The 26,567-nt window shown below is 39.2% G+C and overlaps 1 protein-coding gene across 1 annotated transcript; it reads left to right on the forward strand.

The window, feature by feature from the left end:
* The first annotated feature begins 1,364 nt into the window (after window positions 1–1,364).
* Window positions 1,365–24,581, forward strand: LOC139479142 (dynein axonemal assembly factor 11-like). The gene is made up of 17 exons (XM_071261923.1): window positions 1,365–1,458; window positions 2,948–3,041; window positions 7,868–7,941; window positions 8,644–8,721; window positions 9,193–9,289; window positions 10,895–10,970; window positions 11,641–11,691; window positions 13,202–13,261; window positions 14,383–14,471; window positions 15,061–15,117; window positions 15,743–15,832; window positions 15,969–16,043; window positions 16,164–16,229; window positions 18,577–18,646; window positions 19,157–19,252; window positions 20,831–20,919; window positions 23,150–24,581. The coding sequence occupies exons 1-17, from the start codon at window positions 1,449–1,451 to the stop codon at window positions 23,331–23,333; spliced, it is 1,356 nt and encodes a 451-aa protein (XP_071118024.1). The 5' UTR covers window positions 1,365–1,448; the 3' UTR covers window positions 23,334–24,581.
* Window positions 24,582–26,567: the final 1,986 nt, after the last annotated feature.

The following is a 26,567-nucleotide window of genomic DNA, read 5'->3' on the forward strand; positions in this document are numbered from 1 at the left end:
TCATTGTTGTCATGCTTTTGTAGTAGTAGTAGTAGTAGTAGTAGTAGTAGTAGTAGTAGTAGTAGTAGTAGTAGTAGTAGTAGTAGTAGTAGCAGCAGCAGCAGCTGCAGCAGCAGCAGCAGTAAAGTGTTAATTATACTTTTAATTTGTATGGCTATGTATTACGGTTAGTGAGCACAAAATAGTTTTAATTTGCATGCCTATATTTCATTAAATAAAACTGATAATTCATTCATGTCTATTTTCAATCCCCTCATAAACAATATACACTGCCTGCAATAAAAGTGTACTCTTGAAATTTGGACTTGACTAAAAATTACAAGCCTTATCAAAACAGTACTAGTCTGAAAACAATGTCCAAAACACCGCAAAACTAAGGTCCAAAACAACAACTATGATACTCGTATCATATTCATCATCATTGTCTACGCATTTCTTGTTTATTCAGTTATTAGCCACCATCACACATGGGTGTATACTTTGATGTTCCCGGCAATACTCGCTCACTATTCCCATTTCACTGTAGCTGTGATGTACGCATGCGCAAGAAATTGAATTCTTTAATAATGAATATTCATGTGGTTTGTTTGTATGTCTTTATGTATCACGTATGTGTCCCTTATTATGTAATGTTGCCACGTGTACAGATAAACACATTAAATATATGAAATAAAGCATACCTCAAACATGACTACCTAGCAGAGATCTGAAATAATAGTTGATGGTAATGACAGGTTTATTCCCATTAGAAGATTGCTCTCTGTCTATATATGCACATATATTTCTTTAATAATTTATTATTGGTTTAACATACATTCTATGTGCCATAATAAATCGCGTTCGCTCTGTAGGCTTTAATTTATTTCATGTTACAACAAAGAAACATTTCTCTTTATAATAGGTTGGTTCTACTTAGGTCCGTCAAACGACATGAAAACATGTTCAACGTTATCCTAACCAGACCCTGAACCTAGAGATATGTGATCATTGCCCTTATGCTACTTTTCCTTCTCTACTTTTATGTATTCATTGCGCTTGCACGTTTTTCGTTTTTGATCATTTCCTGGCGAACGTCATATTTTATGAGCGCTTCTTCAAATATTTGTTTCTTTTCGTTACAGAGAACAACGATCCACGTTTTAACACTTCCAATTAGGGGAGAAATTATTGTTGATGTGTTTTTTTTTACATCCCGCAAGACCCCATTAAATAAAATATGCACCCCCAAACTTACAATACAATCAATAAAAGGATTATTAATGGGATCTATGAGGTATTTGGTGCTTGTAAAATTTTGTTAGAAAGAAATTGCATATCATATGCCCTTGAGCCGGAAGTGTCCGGATTCTATTGGAGCAGGCATGTGCTTGTTGTTTACAAACAGATCGTGATCCTCTAACGGTTGTTAGTGATCCACAAGTACAATATTTGTGACACAGTCAAGCAAGATGACGAGAAGTAAGTTTACCTATGCTTCCAAATACTAGGACAATCAGTTCACTATGCTATGGTGTGGGATTGAGATTTAGAATTCAACGACAAAATTGAGACTCCAGTCACCGACCGGGTCTGTTGGCGTTGTTTCAGATCATAACGTTTCTGTCATTTACATGATGTTTGCGACTTGGGCCTATAGCTTGTTATAGCCTTTGTGTAATGTTACCATTATATTTTCCAAAGATTATTCAGTGTACACACGTATCGGCTGAAAGATAGTCATCTTATCCCATGGTTACCATGGAAACGCAGGATGCCGCCAGGTTCAGATACTGCATTCGTCACGATTACAGTGTCCTGTATAAAAAAATATGTACACCGACATTCTTTGGGACAAGAATTGGTCTTGGTCTTTTTATTTTAATAGTAAACGCCTATTCCTTATTTTTATATTTCGCATAATTATAAATAATGAAGGAAAAAAAATCAAAATTTCAATAACGGGAATTTGTAGCTGTACACAATTATATTTCTTATTGACCCATATGTATCCTACGAAAATAAGGGTTGAGATCAACATAATTTATTTTTTAATGTTTAGGGGCTCAAGTATTATTTCCAACATGAACAAATGCTCAGTTATTATTTATGTAAATACATAAAAATAACAAACTGTATTCTTTGGACACCAGTGTCTGCAATAAAAGGGCTCATTATGCTTTCCCTGCAATGCGTGGCATATGTAATTTTAGTTTTCAGTAAAACAAGGGCCTGGATTATTCAAATGCCTGCTTTCTATAATGTACTATGAATAAAGAATCTTCAAACCAAATCATTATGTTTGATCATTGGGAGTGGGAAGAAAATTTATTGCAACTGTAAGGAGGGGCTGTTTCAATATCATGTGTTATCCAAACACTAAATAAAGCGACAACAAGACGCACATGTCAACTTCACTCATTTACTCGGTAGCCATCATATTAACAAGCCCAGATGCACAGGGATCAGTCATTGTTCTAGACAGTAAGGGTGATGGGACCAGTCATTACTGGATATTGCGACAGAGGCCTCTAATCAATACGATAAGTTTTGATTTTTTTCAAGTAAATGTTTTATAAATTTGAATATTATTAAGGGACTGGTCATTAATTATAGAGAGGGGGGTGTCATGAAAAATTGTCACATGTATTTGTGGGGAGAGCATGAATAAATGAGGCCAGTTGTCAAAACATGGTACAGTCCCAAGACCAATCTCACCACATCCCCCCCTTTATAAATAATATATGACCAGTCCCTAATTGTGTACTTACACAATGAAGAGCTATTTTTAATGCTTGAAAGAACAATGAAGTTGTTAATATAGAAGAAGTATGTTTGAATACAGAATGAAGGATGATAATATACAATATAATTCATTTCGGCCTGATGCACATACTACCAATTGTCAGTTTGCATGAATTATTGATGTAGATGCATGATGGCATTGAACTGACTCCCTCGCTTGTTTCAGTTACGGAGACACTGATTCGCAAGAGGGCAGAACACAATGAACTGGAGATATCAACACTAGAAGAGGTCTCTCTTCATCAACAGGATATAGAAAAGTAGGCTGTGATTAATATGAGTGGATATTCATGTCATTTTAATTTGAACACTACATCGTATACATGGTTACAACTTGGTTAAAAAGGCCATGGAATGTGAAGTAACCCTAGATAAGGTCATATCACTATAATGTGTTTTATATGAAGTTCACCTAATATGCAGGCGACCCGGGAAGATTCCGGGGTAGAAAAGGTCTTCAGCAACCCATGCTTGTCGTGAAAGGTGACTAACGGGATCGGGTGGTCAGGCTCGCTGACTTGGTTGATGCATGTCATCGATCCCAATTGCGTGGATCGATGCTCATGATATAAATCACTGGATTGTCTGGTCCAGACTTGATTATTTACAGACCGTCGTCATATCGCTGGAATAATGCTGAGTGCGGCGTTAAACAACAAACCAACCAACCTAATATGCATGCAGGTTTTTCTGTGGATAGGTTGCTGTTCACGTGCCAAGCTGATGTCTGTGACACGGATGTCCATACATATAATACTATTTCTTTAATAGTGAAGCGGCTAAGATCAAAAAGAAATGTGTATTTAATGATAAATGTGCTAAAGTTGGTCATCATATCTATAAAAGAAAATGTCTGAAATAATTTCAGATATGGAGGCACCTTAACTTTTGACTGTGTGCACATGTGCATTAGATTATGAAATGATGTTCAAGTTTCACCATTTCACCTTAAAGAATCACTAACTTCAATCATTAAACACAAATTAATTCATAATTATCTATTATTTTTTGTTACAATCGTCAATTTAGTAAATGGTTGGTAGTTAAAAAGCTAAAACAGTAGCCAGAAGAGGCAAAATGTTATTTATCTACTGTGCATGTGCAAAAGGAAATGATGTTGAGTGTCCCCATATCTCAAATGTTTACTAGGCATCAGTCTAGAAATGTGCGAACTTTCATTAAATCCACATTTTCTCTGCTTAGCCGGTCCACTATAACCAATTTGATATAATCAAACTACAGGATGTTAAAGGGGCACTGATCTAAGGCAATTCCCCGGGACTGGTTGTTGCCTTTGTTATTGTTTTTTCCCAGTGAGTACCCGGATGTATAGCAGAAATCTAGACTAGTTCGCGACCTCTGCTGCGCCATTCATAAGCGCATTAGTCACTTTTATGGGTAGTAATAAGGGCGTACGGTCACATTGATCAACAAAATGAAATACAGTTTTCGAGATAATAAGGAAATGTAGGTATCTTTGTGGGTAGCATCGGTAATGGTGACGAAGTTTTGATAAGTCACTTGCTTGGTAATTTTTGCGATTTTCGTTTCTCTATTTTGACTTGCAACACAAAGTAAATATTTCACCTGAGCATTGCTTTTCTTGTAGTGTTTATATTTTTTTACTGTCAAATGTGTAACAATTTTTTTAAACGTCTAAATATTCAGTTATTTTACAAAGTGACTGAAAAACATTTCCATCTGTATTATTATGATAACGAATTCAAAATATTTTGATGTTTAATGTCATCACCAAGAGACTGAAAATGTTACGTTGAAAAGTACATTTCTATGTTGTTTGGCTTCTAATCCTACATAATAATCTGTTGTGATGTTTGTAGGCCCTTTTGATCGTCTTAATCAATCTGGATAGATTTTTTAGTCAAAATGACTGAAATATTTACACATTTTATAAATTGCCTGAGTGAATCACACTTTACAAATTGACGGTAATATATACACGCTTACAAAGGAAAAGACCTGTGAAAACAACCTCTATCGCGCATTGAAGAATTTCCCAACCAAGACGTAGAGAAACAAGAACGAATCGGTTCAAATGAAGGAAAACAAAATGCAAATATCATAATTACAACATGTGCATTACTGTGCATGTGCAAAAGGAAATGATGTTGAGTGTCCCCATATCTCAAATGTTTACTAGGCATCAGTCTAGAAATGTGCGAACTTTCATTAAATGCACATTTTCTCTGCTTAGCCGGTCCACTATAACCAATTTGATATAATCAAACTACAGGATGTTAAAGGGGCACTGATCTAAGGCAATTCCCCGGGACTGGTTGTTGCCTTTGTTATTGTTTTTTCCCAGTGAGTACCCGGATGTATAGCAGAAATCTAGACTAGTTCGCGACCTCTGCTGCGCCATTCATAAGCGCATTAGTCACTTTTATGGGTAGTAATAAGGGCGTACGGTCACATTGATCAACAAAATGAAATACAGTTTTCGAGATAATAAGGAAATGTAGGTATCTTTGTGGGTAGCATCGGTAATGGTGACGAAGTTTTGATAAGTCACTTGCTTGGTAATTTTTGCGATTTTCGTTTCTCTATTTTGACTTGCAACACAAAGTAAATATTTCACCTGAGCATTGCTTTTCTTGTAGTGTTTATATTTTTTTACTGTCAAATGTGTAACAATTTTTTTAAACGTCTAAATATTCAGTTATTTTATAAAGTGACTGAAAAACATTTCCATCTGTATTATTATGATAACGAATTCAAAATATTTTGATGTTTAATGTCATCACCAAGAGACTGAAAATGTTACGTTGAAAAGTACATTTCTATGTTGTTTGGCTTCTAATCCTACATAATAATCTGTTGTGATGTTTGTAGGCCCTTTTGATCGTCTTAATCAATCTGGATAGATTTTTTAGTCAAAATGACTGAAATATTTACACATTTTATAAATTGCCTGAGTGAATCACACTTTACAAATTGACGGTAATATATACACGCTTACAAAGGAAAAGACCTGTGAAAACAACCTCTATCGCGCATTGAAGAATTTCCCAACCAAGACGTAGAGAAACAAGAACGAATCGGTTCAAATGAAGGAAAACAAAATGCAAATATCATAATTACAACCTACCAAATTTATGTGTATAAATTTTAGGCAGCTCCTTGTTCGAGGAATGTATCCGTGAATATCCACACAAAGGAACAATATCCCACTCGTTTGCAGCTGTACAAAGAAACTTATTCGATGTCACGTGTCTCAGTAACAATCAAATAATTTAAAAGATATATATCGTTTCGGGATATTATAACCCGTGTTCGTTTCTCAACTGATCACTTGGACTTACTTACTTACTTTGGAGATTTAACGTGCGCTTTCCGACTGATGCGTATTTCGCACACGGATCACTTGGATTGTTTCAGGTGTTTTACATAGGTGCCAAGTCTCAATGGTCGGCTGAGAAAGCCCACGTGACAACTATTTTCATAACGTCCACGGTTCCTAAAAAATCCCTTGAGTGATAGATAACAATGAGCAATCAATCAACGTATTATCAGTTAACCCTTTGAACAAAGTATGTTGATTTTACATCGGCACTTCACGCCATGATATGAGTGTATTCACTTTGTTTTAGTAAACCTAGACATGTAAACACTCACTCTTGACATATCCACTGTGCAAGATAACAGTGATTAATCAATCAACGTATTTTCTGTTAATACTTTGATGACTAGGAACGATCCGTTGATTTACAACAACAACAAAATCAACTGATCATTCATCTCTTGCTGGGCTGCCACGTGCATATTACATAACACTCATTTCGCCTCACTTCAAACCTGGATTTAGATTGAATAATTACCCCAGACACAATAAATGCCAAATGGGAACCTTTGTCAGGTAATCTAAGTGGTGCTACCACTAATTGTACCTCTAATAAATTCATTAACTGAGCATCAAGTGAATGACGACAAATACTCAAGTGTAGGGTTATACGAGAAAACGTGGATGACAACAAGGGAGTAGTAATCGTATTATCGACGCAAGCCGAAATCCGAAAATGCTTTCACTGCATGGATACTTTTTTTAGTATTAAACTATAACGATCTTGGGTATTTCCAAATGACGACATCCGATGAGCTCCGCTGTTCTTTTTGTCTGTTTGTTTAGGCTGAAGAAATTAATTAACATGCGCCCTTTGTGGAAATCTTTATAGATCACAGTTAACCAATCAGTGTTTATGCAAAAATGCGTAAAACAAATATTGCCTCCAGCCTCCAAGTTTATTTAGCTGTCCTTGCAGACGGTAGCCCAGTCTCTGGTCACGCTCAGTTGCGTTGCGTATCATCCGGGTACTCATGGGGAAAAAAACAATATCAAAGGCAACAACCAGTCCGGGGAATTGCGTTAGATCAGTGCCCCTTTAAAGTTGGGTACATTGTTCTCATTATCAAGCTAAAACTGCAGTTGAATCGTGAAGTATATTGTCTAGTTACCTGTGTGTATGCATTCGTAGTTCTGTTGTTGTTTTCCCTTGGACATATGCAATACTAAATTGCAATACTAAATACTGTCCTTCAAATTGCCGTTTCCCGTGAAGATTCCAGTGTAGAATTGGTCTGCAGCAACCCATGCTTGTCATATGAGGCGACTTCCGGATCAGGCTGCCGTTGTACAAAACAACCTTAGCCCTAAGACTGTCGTAAGTCTGTGTTAATGCATGGGAGTTACGATCACCCTAACGCTAATATCGCTTTGTACAACGACGCACAGGTGGTCAGACTTGCTTACTTGTACCTATACGCTTACTTGGTGCATGCCATCGTATCCCAATTGCACATATCAATGCTCATGATGTCAATCACTGGATTGTCTGGTCCAGACCACCGTCATAAAACTGAAATATTGCTGATGTAGCGTTAAACAACAAACAAACAAGCACACAAAATAATCAAATTGTTATACTGGGCTGGAACGGACACACTCCTTGTTACATCGTCATGACAACGTCAAGTTCATGGAGTTGGAGTTTCACAGAAAACATTGTTCCAGTAAGTGAGATATTTCTTCAATGTCATTTTGTGAGTTGATATTCCCTTTACATTTCAGAATTGAGCACATTGACAGATGGTGTAGGGAGTTAAAGATTTTGTACCTGCAGAGCAATTTAATTCCAACAATAGGTGAGTAAATTGCTGTTTCTCAGTTAGAATTGTGTTTCTCCATCAGAATGACATTTGTCCATAGGAATGGTGTTTCTCCATCAGAATGACATTTGTCCATAGGAATGGTGTTTCTCCATCAGAATGACATTTCTCCATAGGAATGGTGTTTCTCCATCAGAATGACATTTCTCCATAGGAATGGTGTTTCTCCATCAGAATGACATTTGTCCATAGGAATGGTGTTTCTCAAATAGGATAATGTTTCTCAATGAGAATGATGTTCCTCATTTAGATACATGTTGCTCAATATAGTTAGATGTGTATAAATTAGAATGGTGTTTCTCAAATAATGATCGGAACTATCATCCATGTCTCTCAGTGAGTGAGTGAGTGAGTACGGTTTTACACCGCTTTATCCCAGCAATATCACGGCGGGGGACACCAGAAATGGGCATCACACATTGTACCCATGTCGGGTATCCCATGTCCCTCAGTATCACTCACATCATACATGTTATATGAGGTAAGTAAAAAATAAACTCAGACATTATATTGGGGGATGTAAAATGTTTCCTAGTTCTTACAATGTTATGGTTATAATAAAGTCTTTCTTATAGATTTGCCAAGCTGATTTTTGTGATATAAACTATTATTAAACCATAGGAAATTAATTATATATTCATCTGATAATTTTTTATTACCTATTCTTTTATTTTTCAGAAAATGTGAGCAAGTTAAAGAAGCTGGAATACCTTAATCTTGCTTTGAATAATGTTGAAAAAATTGAAAATTTAGAAGGTAAGTATTTTTGTGTGTAAATATATTCTCAGTATACATGGTATAAGAAATTAAAGTTTTGATTAATTCTGCACAGCTCTATGAGCTTCCAACTGCTATATCTTCATATTAGTTTATATTTTGTTCATGAGTACATGGTTGGATATGTCACCAGCAAATCACTTTCATTGACATTTTTCACGCCTTTGAAATGTGTGCCAAAATCACTGCAAGGTCAGACTTTTTAAAAACTTTGTTTACAAATCTACCTACAAATTGCTTAGTTTTTCATATTTCAGTGTGTGTGTTTTATTCTGGGGAAATAAAAAAATACATGTGAAATTGGAATTGCTGTATTTTTATTTTTTGACCAACCGAAATCAGTAAAACAAAAACAAAAGAAAGAAAGTCTGGCCTGACAGTAGAACACATTTCTCTTGATAAACTGACGGAATATTTTATCATTAACACATCCTAAATGAAATGTTCCAGGATGTGAATCCCTGAAGAAGTTAGATCTAACAGTGAATTTTGTCGGTGAGCTGACAAGTATTGAGTGTCTCAAGGAAAACTACAATCTCAAGGAACTGTAAGTATGATTACTGTTTTGGTTTTACCATGTCATCTCTAAGGACTCAACGTTTGACATATCATTGTGTAGTATGGCTTGACTCTCACATATCTCTTCAGCACCCATAACATTATAAACAGGAGCTTCTGTGGACAGGATGCAGCCCTGTTTCCTGTCTGAAGCAAAAGAATAATTACCAAAAGTTTAGTCTATGCTATATTTGGGATTACACTTTCTTAGTAAAGTACAAATTCTAGTAGTTTTCTGGGTGGAGTCCATCCAGGAATGGAACCCACACCCGAAGATTGAGGCACCTCATCACCAGCACACAAAGCTTGGTTGTGTTTCGGTTGCATGATGACTAACCTCCCCCGTCCTATGATACTCAGGAACACAGATAAGAGTTTATTTATAGCAGTCTTCTGATTATATACTACTCATTAGAAGTTAAGGAACACCCTATTCTCTTCGATGAAAGAATTGGGTGTTCTTTAACTTCTTTTGAGTTGGTTTCTTGGTTTGTTGTTTAACGCTACACTCGGGAATATTCCAGCTATATGACGCCGGTCTGTAAATAATCGAGTCTGGACCAGACAGTCCTGTGATTGATATCATGAGCATCGATCCATGCAATGGGGATCAATGACATGCATCAACCAAGTCAGGGAGTCCGACCACCTGATCCCGTTAGTCGCCTCTTACGACAAGCATTAGTCACCTTTTACAGCAAGCTTGGGTTGCCGAAGACCTATTCTACCCCGGATCTTCACGGCTCTCTTCTTTTGAGTAGTATATTGAGGACTTGCTTGGAGAAGGCAGCAATTCAGAATGTTTACCTATACAAACTATAAAAGAATAATTTGGATTGGCTGTTGATTTCAAGCTCTTGAGCGAGGGAAATTCTTTTCTAAGTTAGTGATGTAAGCGAGATGGAGCTGGTGGCCAATACGTTCCAGGGGCGAATCCAGAATTTTGAAAAAGGGAGGACAAAGTGACTTGACCAAGGATGTAGTCAACATGTAAGGTGTTGGGGGATGTGGGGGGATGTGGGGGGATGTGGGGTCAGCCTGGATCTGCAAGTGGGTTCAGGGAATTTATCATAACAGAATGGAATACTAATACACTGGATAATTGAGGATGATCATCACTATGATAGCATGCATTATTACTCGCACAGTTGACAGGGGGCACGGGTGGCCAAGTCGTCTAAGGCGCCGCGATTTGCTTTGCAGAGTTGCGTCCCTTGGGCACGCCAGAAACCTATGATTGTGGGTTCGAATCCCGGTTCGCCCCGATTATGTTTCTAGGTTTGTCAGCGACCATACCCGTGCTCGTGGGTTTCACTGAAGTGGTAAACGTCTGAGACCTGCATCACTTGGGGCTTTCCTCCCACATTAAGCTGACACGCCGCGATATAACTGGAACACTGTTAAAAGCGGCGTTAAACCCAACTCACTCACTCACTCACTCACACAGTTGACTGCTGGTGTGTCTTGGCCCAGATTGATTACTCTGCAAGATAGTTTGTAATGGTGATATAAGCTTCACACAGCACTCGTTTTCATTCTGTCTAAACTGACAGTTTCCAGTGGCAAACATTTAAGGCTGAATCTCTCTACACAGGTTCCTCACTGGCAACCCCTGCACTGAGTTTGAAGGGTACAGAGATTATGTGATTGCCACATTGCCACAACTGAAGGTGAGGGTACAACAAACTCTTATTTCACAAAGAAAGCTTCTCGCTGACAGTCGAAACTCCCATACTTTGATGTAGCCTTAAAATAGTTGTCACTCCAAAATCGCTTTGATTTGATTAATTCTTTGTTGTTTAATGCCCCACTCAGCAATATTCTGGCTATATGATGGCGGTTTGTAAATAATTGAGCCTGGACCAGACAAGCCAGTGATTGATATCATGAACATCGATCCACATAATTGGGATTTGATGACATGCGTCAAACAAGTCAGTGAGCCTGACCACCCGATCCCTCTAGTCACCTTTTACAACAAGGATAGTCGCCTATTACGGCATGCATGGGTTGCTAGACCTATTCTACCCCGGATCTTCACAGGTCCCAAAATTGCTTTGAGGAACAGGACCTTGGATTTTATTTCCCCAAACAAATCTAATGCTATGATTGCCTGAACTCCAAAATGGCAACATGGATTTATGATTGGTGTCATTCTGAGAATGCATTGTGGGACAGGATGCTAATTTTCAGGTGCTTACTTCATCGGTAACACACGCCATAGCATGAAAGCATGCAGACCGATATGTCATCTGTTGAGATAAGAAATTAAACATTAGATTTAAATGTGTTTGTGTATTGAAGTTGCAGAATTTCTGTTGACCTGCGTTTGTGTTTCAGTGGTTGGATGGGACGGAGATAGACAAGTCAGAGAGAATTAAAGCTGCACAGGTAATGTCGCAATGTCACAGGTAATATCAATAGCCACAACAAGTTCATGCCATGCCTAGGTAGTCATCCTTGATAATCTAGAGTGTTGTGTCACTATTCTTTTTAATAAATACTCTGGACCATCGCTTTGCTTCATGTCAACACTGCTGTGTGCATCAAGCAGCAAGGAAGCTGGTAAATGAGTGGAATGAGTGGTAAACTGCTGTCAGCAGTACACTGTATTCCAGATGTATCATGTCGGCCTGGACCACCTCCGTGGTCTAGTGGATAGAGCATCTGCCTGGAGAGCGGAAGGTCGGTGGTTCAGTCCCTGGCTGTTTCCTACCCATCTTCCCTAGGCAAGAGAGTTAACTGACTTTAAAAGTTCAGTTTCCACCCTTGCCAAACTTGGCTGGAATTCCTGGGCTCGATCATAGTGCCACCAGTGGCTATAACGAGTTATGTCCCTTCTGAGCCTCTCCTATGGACCAATCAGATTCCATCACTTGCATTTGTTTCAAACAAAAAGGTTGCATCCAGTCAAGGCTATCTGATCAATAATCAAGATCTATGTTGTGATAAAACGGGTCTTACATCGCGGTGTGTATCAAATCACGCGAGAACCTTGATTAAAAACATGAAAAGGCATGGAAAATATCTGTTGACAACGACTTGGCAGTACACATGATTTGCAAATCCTGCAACCGACTGAAATCTGCGTGACAGTTTACGAACTAGATTTCGATTTCGTTGAGCGATTTTGATTGGACTGTGCATAGACTCGTTAGTCCAGTCAAAATGTAACTCCATAATACCAGCCTAGTTCGGCAAGGGTGGAAACTGGACTTTTATAGTCAGTTAACTCTCTTGCCTCGGGAAGATGTGTCTTACCAAAAGACGTTAAAAGATGGTAATTGTTGTTACCCTGCCTGGCACTCGACTTTAAGGGGCTAGAACAAGGACTGGTCGGCTCGGAGTCAGTATACTGTGCCTGAGTGGGGTATTTAAGTTAAATTGCAGAATGGTATCCTCCTGGGCTAGCACTATAAGACTGGTATTACTTCAGACTAGTACAAGCAGAAACACACACACACACACGGCATATCGACACAATCAATCATGTCACACTTTGTAACAATCTGGTCCTCATTTATTGGTTCGTACACATAGCATGCTGGCAAACCAGTGGTTGAGCATCAACAATCTATGCCCTTGTGGCATATCGACACAATCAATCAAGTCACACTTTGTAACAATCTGGTCCTCATTTATTGGTTCTTACACATAGCATGCTGGCAAACCAGTGGTTGAGCATCAACAATCTATGCCATTGTGCCATATCGACACAATCAGTCAAGTCACGCTTTGTAACAATCTGGTCCTCATTTATTGATCCTACTCTTGGCATGGGGTACTGGGCACATATTTTGCACCAGAATCCCTGCGGTACATTTATAGTTAGAACATCTAAGCACATGAAGTGCTGCGCTCTTGTAGTTAATAGATCTGATGCAGGTGCTTGTTGTTTCAGGAGTTGAATGTCATCAGACCTAAGATCTTGGAACAGGAAAAACAGCATAGGAAGAAAAGGGTGAGTACCCCGGTACCCAGACATGCATCTTCCATTGTCTAAACACGGAAGACACTTTCTACAATTAAGGAGTGCAGAGATATAAAACTTTTCAATTGTCCTTGAGCAAGTAAAATATATGGTTGCATGTGTTAGTATTTTTACAGTTTATTAACAAAACTCTGTGATCTAACCAAGATGCCTCGGAAATGGAAAGCAGCGCCACCTTTCATTCATCCAGGAGAGATAACTCTACTTCATAACCAAATATTAGTTTGACTTATTTTGTGCCAGATGATATTCTCACAAATTGAACATAGCTTGTATTTCGTCCTATTTAATAGTTTTGAATGTTTATGCAAAATTGCAAAGTATATATTGAATGCGTCTACATTCAGTATGCAGTCATGAATGCTTAACTTGAAATCACATTCCTTTTTGCTTTTTATGAATCCTTACGATCAGGGTTAGAATAAGACTTCAGCAACCCATGCTTGCTGTAAAAGATGAAGCTTGTCGGAAGAGGCAACTAACAGGATTGTATGGTCAGGCTCACTGACTTGGTTGATGCTTGTCATCGTATCCCAACTGTGTGGATAGATGCATATGATGTCAATCACTGGATTGTTTGGTCCAGACTCGATTATTTACAGACCGCCATCATATTGCTGGAATATTGCAGAGTGAGGCGTTAAACAAACATACGAACAAAAAAAGATTTGTATAGTTTTAGTCTCAGACGCAAGATTTAGTCGCTGATCACATAATTGCAATACTGATAATTTGTATAAACATCAGACAAATGTTACTTCACGACCTGAAACTTTATCGCCTCATTTTCCATTCCTTAATTGTACTTCCTTGAAAAAGGACATACTAGAGATTCTATGGATCACTAAGATCACTATTGCGTTAAGATTGTGTTATGTCATCCATACTCATCATTAATTGAAATGCTTTCAAAAAATATTTACCTCAGCTTCCTTGCCATGGTAACAATAGCTAGGGGATGCGCATTTCTGTATTTAATCAAAATGGGTTTGGCTACAAGAATAGGGAAACCACGAGAACTGGAGAAGGGAATATATAAGGATCTAAAATTCTGAGTTATTCTGTGTTATTCTAGTTGACTTTTTCTTCAGGAGAGGCAGAAGGCGGAAGCAGAGAGGAAGAAGAACGCTGAGGAGAAGCCAGGCTTTGATGGACGCTGGTACACAGACATCAACGATGGGTAAGCCGCTGCCGTCACTTCTCTCAACGCTTTCCTTGATCAGTTATCTAAACTCGACCTTATTGCTTCATGCTTGTCGTAAAATGGAACTAAATGATGGATTTGGGGAAAATATAGTTCCCAGAACTCCATGTGTTTAATAAGAGGGAAGTAAGATGTGGGACTCTGGGGCAAGTGTTGGTCCCAAATGATCTGTTTGTTATTATACTTGTTGTAGAGAACTGAAAAAGGGAATTCTGAGGGTCTTGAGGTCCTCAAACTCTATGTATGTCGCAAGATGATGGGGGTTTTGTAATGGGTGGATTTTTGTAAACGGAAATTCTGGGGATAACTGGTCCCTTGTCCTCAACATTTGTTGTGAGAGAATGAGGGTTCGTAATGGGAGAATTTGCAGATTTTGTCACCAGTACTCTAGGCTTTTTGTTGGAGAGAACGAAAGTGGGGATTCTGTGGAGATACAGGTACCAGGTGTTCTATGCTTGTTGTCCGATAGAACGAAAGTGGGGATTCTGCAGGTACATGATAGGTACAGAGTACATTCTTAAATATACATTTATCTTCAGTTTTATAAAAGTTTCTGTTTTTTCAGAGACAAGAAAGAAGGCAGCCAAAAGGGACAAGATTTTGACCTTGATGCTGAGAAAGAGTAAGTTACAAAGTAACGACCAGATGGTTTAGTGATTTACACTGGTTTACACTGCTGATTGTGGGTTTGAATCTCAGGCTCTTTCTGATTATCGCAGTGTTGGTGCCTTGCTCATGGAGTTAACTTTTATGTAACCAAATCATTTTGGGTTTGTTTATTACAGAAGGATTTGCAAAATGTTAACTTCTCCTTCTTCTTTTCTTCTTCTTATAATAATAATTATTAAAGCACTAATTATACATTTGTAGCTGTCCCTACTGGAAGAACTGTATGTTTGATGTATTTTTATGTCTTGAGCATTATGAAATGTCAGTGCTAAAGGTTAGTTTCATTATTTTGTTTCACAACACTGCTTGCACTTTCAATCTTCCACACATATATTAAGGAAACATTTTTAAAATGTATGTTCGATTTTTGTAATATTGAGCAAAATAGCAACAAAAATCAAATTAAGTTGTCTGGGTATTTAGGCATGAGATAATCAAACCCAATAATATGTTATCGTATGGCTTCGAATCTTATTCAGTGTGTTTGGAGATGGACTTCCCAAAGACACATCTTTTCTGATTTCAAGTTAAAGCTGATTATGCGTTTTCAAGAATACTTGATGAAATGTTTCCACCAGGTTTTGGGATGAGAAAGTTCCCTTCACACCAGAATCCCGGAAAGAAGTTCACGATCACATTCAGGAAACCAAGAGGAGAGACGAGGAAAAGTAAGGTTTTGTTTTTGCAAATGTTCACATTGAATATGATTCACATTAGTAATGAGATGCTTCAGTATATGTTTGAGATAGTCATTTGCCCATACTTTGTCCAAAGTGTGTTTGAGGAATATTTTACTCCTTTCAGAACCAAGAAAGAAGAGAAAAAACCTAGAACTCTGTTCGCACCTGATGGTCGCCCGTACAATGTGAATGAAGCAGGGTAAGTTGTTCCTTTCTACACGTCTTGACATGGGACAAAACACTTGTTTCCTCCAAAAGGTGAGACCATAAGTGCATTAAAGAAGCTTTAAAATGTTATTCGTTTTTCGTTTTGTTGCAGTGTGGACTTCACATTAACAGACGATGAGGATAGAAACATGATAGTGCTTGATGTAGCCTGCTTCAAGTAAGTCATCACTGGGGAGGGGTCATTCATGTTAATAGATGTGTGTCCTGTTGGGGTTCGAGATTATGATGATGATGATGATGATAGGCTCAGGGTCATGTTCAAAGCGCTATTATTACCACTGTCACTGGACTAAATGAGCACTCAAGAATCATTATGAGCTCCCTGGGGAGTATGCAACCCAAGCTGCATGTTTGGCGCCAGGCTATACATGGTGACTGAATGGATCAGGTAGTCAGGCTCAGGGACTTGGTTGATTATGTGTCATTGTGCCCAGATTGCATGTGATGTTCCTCATGATATCAATCCCTGGAGTGTCTGGTCCAGACTTGATTATTTACAGGCTGCGTTGTGTAGCGGGAATATAGCCGAGTGTGACGTTAAATAAGATTCAACCAGATCACCATCTTACAGAAGCAAGGGAGTTAAATGACTGTAAAGTTCTGTTTCCACCCTTGCTGAGCTAGGCCGGAATTTCTAGGTTCGATCATAGCGCCACCAGTGGCTATGACGAGTTATGTCCCTTCTATTTCCCTCCTATTGACCAATCGGATTCCACCTCTCATATTACTTGCATTTGCTAAAAATAAATGGCCAGTGAAGTCAACTCGTCAATAATCAATATCTATATTGCAATAAAATGGGTCTTACTTTTGCGGAGTGCATCAAATCATGTGAGCACCTTGATTAAAAACATGAAAAGATTTGGAAAATATCTGTTGTTGCTTAGTTTATTAGTACAGTGCTTTGCAAATCATGCAAGGCAGTTCACGAACCAGAAGTTGATTTCCTTACACTATTTTGATTGGACTATGCATTGACTCATTGGTCCAGGCAAAATATAACTCCACATTTCCAGCCTAGTTTGGCAAGGATGGAAACTGGACTTATATAGTCAGTTAACTCCCTTGCCTCTGGAAGATGGCTAATCACAGGAACATAACAGTTGTTGACAAATCAAACATGGAGGTAATTGTTTGTGCAGCTAATAATTATATCAGACTTGAGGAACTGGTCTTCACCAACCCATGCGTATCCTGAAGCAACTATTTGGATCGGCTGGCCAGGCTCTCTGGCTTGGTTAATGCTTGTCATCATATCCCATACCTGGGAAGATCCAGGTTAGAATAGGTCTTCAGCAACTCGTTAAAGGTGATCCATGCTTACTGTAAATGGCGACTATGCTTGTCGTAAGACGCGACTAACATGATCGGGTGGTCAGGCTCTCCGACTTGGTTGATGCATGTCATCGTATCCCAAATGCGTAGATCGATGCTCATCATGTCAGTCATTGAATTGTCTGGTCGAGACTCGATTATTTACAGACGACTGTCATATAGCTGGAATATTTGCTGAGTGCGGCGTTAAACAATACACAAACAAGCAAACCAACAAACATCATATCCCAATACTGTAGGTCAATGCTGTTAAACAACACAGATTGATGCTCGTGATGTCAAATCACTGGATTGTCGGGCGTACTTCGTGCTGATGTCTATCACCATACCCAAAACATGCGGGCCGTTACGTGGCTCTTTACTCATCAGCCACTGGTTTGATTATTATTTTCCTAGTTGTATTGATATATACTGAACAAACAAAGTTAGGGATCATGAATATTTGGGGGGATAATTTTTATAAAATTGTGTGCTCAGTCTACACTACAAAAACTCATGATCACTAACCTTTTTTGTTCAGTGTAGTTGTAATAATACTCACAGCAACATTAAAAACTTTGCACTGTCTTTCAAATTGCGTCATTGGTACTTCAGGTTTCAACTTACCCGTGAAGATCCGGGTCAGAATAGGTCTTCAGCAACACATCCTTGCCGTTAAAGGCGACTATGCTTGTCTAACGAGATCGAGTTGTCAGACTCGTTGACTTGGGTGGTGCATGTCATCGTATCCCAATTCCGTGGATCGATGCTCATGATGTCAATCACTGGATTGTGTGCTCCAGATTTGATTATTTACAGGCCGTTGTCATATAGCTGGAATATTGCTGAGTGCAGCATTTAACAGCAAACAAACAAACAAACAAAAAAGTTTCGACTCGGAAATAATCATTACATTGATACACAAGTGAGTGAGTGAGTGAGTGAGTATGGTTTTACGCCGCTTTTAGCAATATTCCAGCAATATCACGGCGGGGGACACCAGAAATGGGCTTCACACATTGTACCCATGTCGGGAATCGAACTCGGATCTCCGGCGTGACGAGCGAACGCTTTAACCACTAGGCTACCCGACCGCCCCTGATACACAAGTACTAGGTCAGGTTCCGTATTGCTTTTCAGGTACCTGAGTAATAAATTCAAGACATAAACTAAGAGTGTTGTTGTTCCAGGCACATGGACACCTCCCTCCTGGACTGTGATGTGCAGACCAACTATGTGCGAGTCCTGATGAAAGGAAAGGTGGGTGTTCAGGACAGTCATCAGATGGGGCTTAGTGAGAGTTAGTGAGTGGGGTGGGTTTAACTCCACTTCAAACAGTATTAGAGTCATGTCACGGAGTGTCATGTTAATGAGGGAGGAAAACCGAAAGTAAACTTGGGTTGTTTACTTCATTTGATGTGCAAATATAAGCTATGTCAAATGAATGCTCCATTTGTGTCTATTCTAAGTTGTTCTTTCTGTTTTCAAACCTTGCATTTGTGTGTGTCTGTTTTCACACTTTAGAGTTGTGTCTCTCCGTTTTCAAACCTTGCATTTGTGTGTGTCTGTTTTCACTCATTAGAGTTGTGTCTCTGTTTTCAGGTCTTGCATTTGGGTGTGTCTGTTTTCACACTTTAGAGTTGTGTCTCTCCGTTTTCAAACCTTGCATTTGTGTGTGTCTGTTTTCACACTTTAGAGTTGTCTCTGTTTTCAGATCTTGCATTTGTGTGTGTCTGTTTTCACACTTTAGAGTTGTGTCTCTGTTTTCAGATCTTGCAGTTGTGCCTTAGTGAGGACGTCAACCCAGACTCCAGCACTGCCCAGCGGTCACAGATCACCGGCCACCTTGTAGTCACAATGCCAAAGGTGTGTGTCACATATATAACTTGTTTAATATCTGTTTATATGATTGCTATGAACATTAACGTTGATGATCATATCAAAAATGATTTTTTTATTTGTGAACTTTGATGGTTCCAGAAACCAAATGAAATTCGATTTTGAATAAATGCCAATTTGTCCGTTGTCAGTGTGTACATCCATTTATCTGATGAAAACTTCCATGGCTACCATTTTCAAATTGTTTGGGATTTTTGGCACTGTTTAAGCACTTTTAAACAAACCGCATCTACTCCACTCCTCTGGCCAGCGGTGTATGATGCCATATTTTAAAACAAACAGAGCTTGTACATCTTTATCCCATCAAGAATACACCTCTTCAATTATTGTTCTGTTCTGTACTGAATTGTTACTCAGTGTGTGCCATCTTATGCTGTGCATTTGGATGTACTGTTACATGTAGCAATAACCCATGAAGACCTGGGTTAGAGTAAGTCTTCACAACTCATGCTTGTCGTAAGAGGCAACTAATGGGATTGGGTGGTCAGGCTCGCTGACTTGGTTGCATGTCATCGTATCCCAATTGCGTGGATCCATGCTCATGATATCAGTCACCGGATTGTCTGGTTCTGACTCGATTATCTACAGGCCATCATACAGCTCAAATATTGCCGAGTGCAGCGTTAAACAACAAACAAACATGTAGCAATATATTATGTATAAAGAATTCCCTCTTGAGTAATAAAGTTTCCCATTGTCATATCTGCAGAATTCAGTATGAAATTTGCTGTGTGGTATGCAGAATAACACAGAATGTGTGATTATTTACCCTGCAATTGCCTGACCCTTCAGCTACCATTGTTATCTATTGTACTGTATATCCTCTGATACCTTTGGGCTTTTGAAGATTTAATGTGTATAATCACAGAATTGAGGACTCTTAAGTCACACAAGTCTGAAGTTTAAACATAGCTGTTTGAATCATTAAAACTTAAAGATTCTGTGCCTGTAACACAACTATGTTGATAGAATGAGAACAGATAATTAATAGTGAAATCTCTTGTCGACCAACTTTTGACAAATTGTTTCCTGCTGATAAGAATGCTGCCGTGGTCCAGTGGTAGTGGTAGTGGTGAGAGAACTCTGTTTAGTTTGATGAAATGAAATTTGACAAGAAAACTTAAGGGGAAAATGAGAACAATTGGTTCCTTGGGAATGAGTAGTGAAACATGCAGATGGGTAGACTATTGTTTTATGATGGAAGACATAGTGTGTGATTGCCATGGGACCTGAGAACAGGATGATGTTGCTGTCTCAGATTAAGAATGTTTCATTGATTGAGTGAGTCAGTATGCTTTTACGCCGCTTTTAGCAATATTTCAGCCATATCACGGCGGGGGACACCAGAAATGGGTTTCACACTTTGTACCCATGTCGGGAATCAAACCCGGACCTTCGGTGTGACGAGCGATGCTTTAACCACTAGGCTACCCCTCCGCCCCGAAGATGTCTTCAAAAGAAATAGGTGTCCCAACATAGGCAGTCATACAATGGAGAACAAACATTGCTTTTGAACATATTTTGATTACATTTTTTTCATTACAGACCAAACAGATCATCACGGCCAACAAGCCCAAGAAGACAAGTAATAAGGAGAACTGTCATGATGCAAAACAAACAGACAAAAAACAACAGTAAGTCCATCCTTGCCATGATGGTGCTTTGTTATCAAGTGACGATTGTTTCAACTGTAGTAGGTAGCATCTGTATCAGGTTGCCCTGTGGGGGACTCAGGGTAGATTAGGTCCCCAGCACTCCTTGTTGCAAGAGGTGACTGTATTGGGTTAAAGGTCAAGCTCTGTTGGTTGGTTGATTGGTTGGTTGATTGGTTGGTCGGTTGGTTGGGTGTCATTGTAAGCAAGGATTATATCCTACCTAAATATTATCCCGGAGGAAGTTTTACTCTAGAGTATAGTATGGTATGGGTTCAAATTCACTAAGGAGAATCATCACGCTAGAGAATTTCATCCCCAGGATAAAAAATAGGGTAGGTTAATATTCACTCTTACATCATCGTATCGGATGTTTTCAGAAAGCCATTTTCTAATATTTGAGTATGACCTTGACCTAAGCTAATTTTCTTAGGAGATGTAGGTTAAGAGAGTACAAACTTTCAGTATGGGTCAAGGCCTTGTTCAGAGTTTGATTTGCCTTAGATGTTCAGAAGATCAGACCCTGTGAAGATCCGGGTGAGAACTGGTCTTCATCAACAACTTGTTTCCCATAGGAGGCGACTAATGGGAATGGGTGTTCAGGCTCGCTGACTTGGTTGATGCATGTCATCGTATCCCAATTGCGTAGATCAATGCTCATGATGTCAGTCACTGGATTGTTTGGTTGAAGAATTTTTTACAGACCCCGTCCTATAGCTGAATATTGCTGAGTGCAGCACAAAACATCAAACTAACAAACAAATCAGAAAATCAGACTGCTTTCATGGTCTAGTGGATAGAGTGTGTTCCCAGGGAGGCAAAGATCCAGGGTTTGATCCCATGGCTGCATGATACCAAAAGACGTTAAAAGATGGTATTTAATGTTACCCTGCCTCACAATCAGCATTAAGGGGATAAAACAAGGACTGGTTGGCTCAGAAGCATTATAATTTATCTGAGTGGAGTATATTATTAGTTATGGTGTCTTTAGTTGCCATATACAGTGTCATATTAGGTTAGCAGAAAAATATTGGGCAGAGGCCTCGACCAATATTTTTCTGCCAAACGAATATGACACCAAATACGACAACTAAAGACATTTATTATCAATATCGCACATTTCATGTCAAAATGAAAGCTTGACACTTACAACTGTTGATGTTAAGAGTCAAAGGGAGACTACTCTTCAAACATTAGCGGCCAAACCTTTTAAGTGTAATCTTTATCAATAAGTCACAATTATGATCTAAAAAAGGTTAATGTATTTGCACATCACAATTAATGACATAAGAACACAAAGCAGTGTCAAATAACAAATCTCTGCACCAGAATTTTCATGTGAAAAATGTGAAATGGGTGTTGGAAAAACCAAGATGGCTGTTCCTGATGCTGTACAGTCTCATATTAGGTCAGTAACAACCATCTTGGATTTTTACTGACGGTATACAGGCTCATGTGGGGTCAGTAGTTCCGCCCTCTGATTGGTCAATCTCACTTTAAGGCAAAATATATCTTAATCTATGGTATCTCAGTGGGCTAGCGCTATAAAACCGGCATATCCCCACCAGTAAAAGCAGCCACACACACATGCATACATGTCTCAATATGAGTGAAATAATCTTGAATGTGATGTTAAACCCCAAGTTAAGCAATGTTGGTCACGGAGAGTTCTTGGATGGGTGACCGTGTTCGGCAGCTTAGCTCCTGAGAGTTTCTAGAGCTTCGGTCCTGCCCTACACTGAAGCACATGTAACACATGTGGTGTCTCCTTGGGCATGTGACTTTGTTTGAAAGATGCCTCTGTTCACCCAGCAGTGAATGGGTACCCGGTAGAATGAGTTGGCAATGTGGCTGTTAACATTCTAGCACCTCACAGGTAGCTTGGGTTGTATACTCCCCAGGGAGTTGAGAATGATTGCTGAGTATACACGGATCTATTGACTGGGGTAACAAGTGTGCTTTGGGCAACCACATAGTGGATGGAAAACAGTGCCTAATAAATGCTCACTTATAAAATCAGCCTTGTTTATTCATTTTAGCCCGATCATGTGATAAGTCCTTATTAAGTGATAGAAAGATAAAAAGCCACTACTTGGATGAGCATGTACAATAATGTTCATGAGAATGATTCAGTGTTTTCTGTAACTCTTTGACAACCTTATGATACCTTGAATGTAGACAGTTGGACTTACCAATACTTTGTGTTTGACAGATCAGGTCCAGTTCTGCTAGAGGTGGATGAGTCTGCCAAGAAGTGTGTTGATATCGGGAACATTGTGAAGGACAAGCCGGAGAAAATAGTTCCTCCCCTTGGACACAGCAACAGGAGGGATATTCCAGTTCCGCCTAACTCCGATGACTTTGTTGATGACCCTGATGTCCCACCTCTCTTGTGAAAATAAACAAAGTTTCAGATGGAATGAGAGCCATGGGTGCTCAGTTCAGTGTGCAGCGATTCATCCCTGAGGCATTCCAGAAACCTACGTTCATGGGTCAAATCCCATATTTGCCATGAACAATGCATCTTCCCGAGACATGGGAGTCCACTGACCAAATGAGGCTGGAATTTTGGGCTTGATAGCGCCGCTACCAGTGGCTATTACGAGTTATATATCCCTTTGATGTCGGTCTTTTTGACCAATCAGATTCCACCTCTCATATCTCTTGCATTTGCTTCAAACAAAATGGTGGCTCCCTGTCATGATCTGATCAATAATCAAAATCTATATTGTGATAAAATGGGTCTTTCTTTGTAAAGAGCATCAAATAAAGTGAGCACCTTGATTAAAAACATGAAAAGATTTGGAAAATATATGTTGACACCAATTTGGTGATACACATGTTTTGCAATCCTGCACGGCAGTTCATGAACCAGATGTCAATTTTGTTAAGCGATTTTGATTGGACTGTGCATAGACTCTTAGTCCAGCCAAAATGTAGCCCAATAATTCCAGCCCAGTACAATAAGGGAGGAAACTTTATTTTTATAGACCTTTAACTCCCTTGCCTCAGTTTCAGGATATTCTTATTGTGTAACATAACTTCCATCAAGTGCATCATCATGTTATAGAACCATTGTCGCTATTGTCATGAAGCATTATAGCCTATTGGTGCATGGTCAAACAAGTCTTTTCGGGAAAGATATTTGAGAATGATTTGTTAATAAAGGAACATGTCACATTTTAGCCTGACATGAGATCATACGTAATTGATGTATATTTGTTCATTGATCAATCTTTCCATTTTGTTCACGTGCATAATGTGATTTTGAATACCGTAAGCTGTTTTTCTAACAATAATGCAGATACTGGACGACAGTAAACTACATTTGTAACGGACACGCTTATAACCACCTGGCGGATATAACGAACTGTTTTTCTCTGTCACAGCAATTTGCTGTATAGATACAGTATAGATATATGCTTACAACGACCTAAAATTAGTGGTCCGTTTGAGTTCGTTATAAATGTAGTTTTCTGTATATTTATTAATTAGGAAGCAATATAAGTGGAAATCAATGGGAAGCGTTCCAATATCATTTTGTTTACAAGCATCAACTCCATTTCCTGTCAACATTTCTATTTCATGGAGAATATTATATATTCGGGTAAGAAATTGTTCAGTTATTGTTTGTTTTTGTGTATTGATAATGAGATTGTTATTTGTATCCGTCCAAATTCATTATACAAGACCAATAAACCATTTTGTCAAAATATTGTATTCAGTCATCTGTCTGGAGTTGTCAACATTCCATGTGCACTCCAATATTCAATATTCCGGCTATATGACGGCTGCCTGTAAATAATCAAGTCTGAACCAGACAATCCAGTGATTGAACCACTCAATGGGATACGATGGCATGCGTCAACCATGTCATTCTTGTCATGAGCCTGACCACCTGATCCCGTTGGTCGCCTCTTTCGACAAGCATGGGTTGCTGATGGCCTGTTCTAAGCAGGAGCTTCAGGGGTTCACGATAAGACATGGAGACTGAGTGGATTGGATGATAACAATATGCCTTGGTTGAGTTGCATGTGTCATCATACAGGTATGGAACTATGCTAGATCAAAAGTTTGTCTAGTCGGGAGTGATTTATTTAAAGGCTGCTGTCAAAGGGCTGGAATATACAACACTGCATTGTTTACACAGTCATAATAGCTGTTCACTCAGCTACAAGCAATCGTCCTGGAACATATGGACTTTGTATCCGAGAATCCCTGTTGACAGCTGAAGTGTGTACAAAAGGTCGTTAAAGACCACTACATCCATTCGATAATCATAAGAAATCTCTGCTAAAAGCAGCGTCCATTGTACGATTCTGACTATATCAAAAGAATGTTTATGAATCACCAGATAGAAAAGATCAGGGCAACCTGCCCTACCTTTCACAAACACCTGAAAAAGCAAGTCAGTTGTTCACCTGAAAAGACTCTGGAACATAGGGTACAAGTCAAAATAGGGAATTACATCAGACATCCTTTCAGTCACTTTGTCAAAGTCAGAAATGCCCTCTGCATATCTACCACGAAACGTTTGAAAGCTTTACTGAGGTAGTAAAATCCTGTGAAAGGCTACGGTACACATACATTCATGGTATGAAACAACATGAACTAAAGAAAGATTCAATACAAAACAGGTCACATATTGCACAGTCAACACACCGCTGTGTATGTGAAGACGATGAGTCAGTTGGGTTTAGCTCCCGCTTTCACAGTCTTCCAGTTATACCGTGGCGTGTCAGCTTAGTGTGGGAGGAAAGCCCGAAATGTTGGAGGAAAGCAGTTCTCAGACGTTTACCTCTTTGGTGAAAGGTAATGGGTGCGGTGCTGACAAACCTAGAAACAAAATCGGTACGAACCGGAATTCGAACCGACAATGATAGGTTTCTGGCGTACCCAAGGGACGCAACTCTGCACAGCGAATGGCGACGACTGGGCAATCCATGCCCCCATGAAGATGGTGGCACACCAGTGTATAAACGAAGGCTGTACTATTGTGTTCACATACAACGTATACACGTTAACACCTTTAAAGGTCACAGCAAACAATGTTTCACGAGAATGCTTCTGGGAAATCTGAAGAGACGACGTAAACTGAATCCCAGACTGGAACACAACTTTGTGCAATGGGAAATTTGACATTCATGACGAGCTGCAGTCCCACGCGAGAGCTCATCACACTTCAAACATCCCCTAAATGTGAATACCAACATATAGTATTAGACCTGTTGGATATTAGAAAGTGTATACACTTTGTAAATGTGAAAGCCCCCACCCCCACCCCCCAAACGACGCTATGCACGTTTGCTTGTTTGTTTGTTGTTTAACGCTGTACACAGCAATATTCCAGCCATATGGCCTCGGTCTGTAGATATTCAAGTCTGGACCAGACAATCAAGTGATCGACGTCATGAGCATCGATATACGATTGGGCTACGATGACGTGCATCAACCAAGTCAGAGAGTATGTCCGCCGTATCCCGTTAGCCGCCTCTTACAAGCATGATTTTGTGTATGATCCTCACGGGTCTGTACATGAACGGATCTGCAGTAGACACTACGCACATATGAAAGCCTGCAGTAGACATGTACACATAAAAGCCTACAGTGTCCATTAAGTATACTAACGA

Source organism: Haliotis cracherodii, unplaced genomic scaffold, assembly GCF_022045235.1.
Source record: "Haliotis cracherodii isolate W230 unplaced genomic scaffold, xgHalCrac1.p SCAF_4, whole genome shotgun sequence".
In the NCBI taxonomy this organism is placed as follows: domain Eukaryota; kingdom Metazoa; phylum Mollusca; class Gastropoda; order Lepetellida; family Haliotidae; genus Haliotis; species Haliotis cracherodii.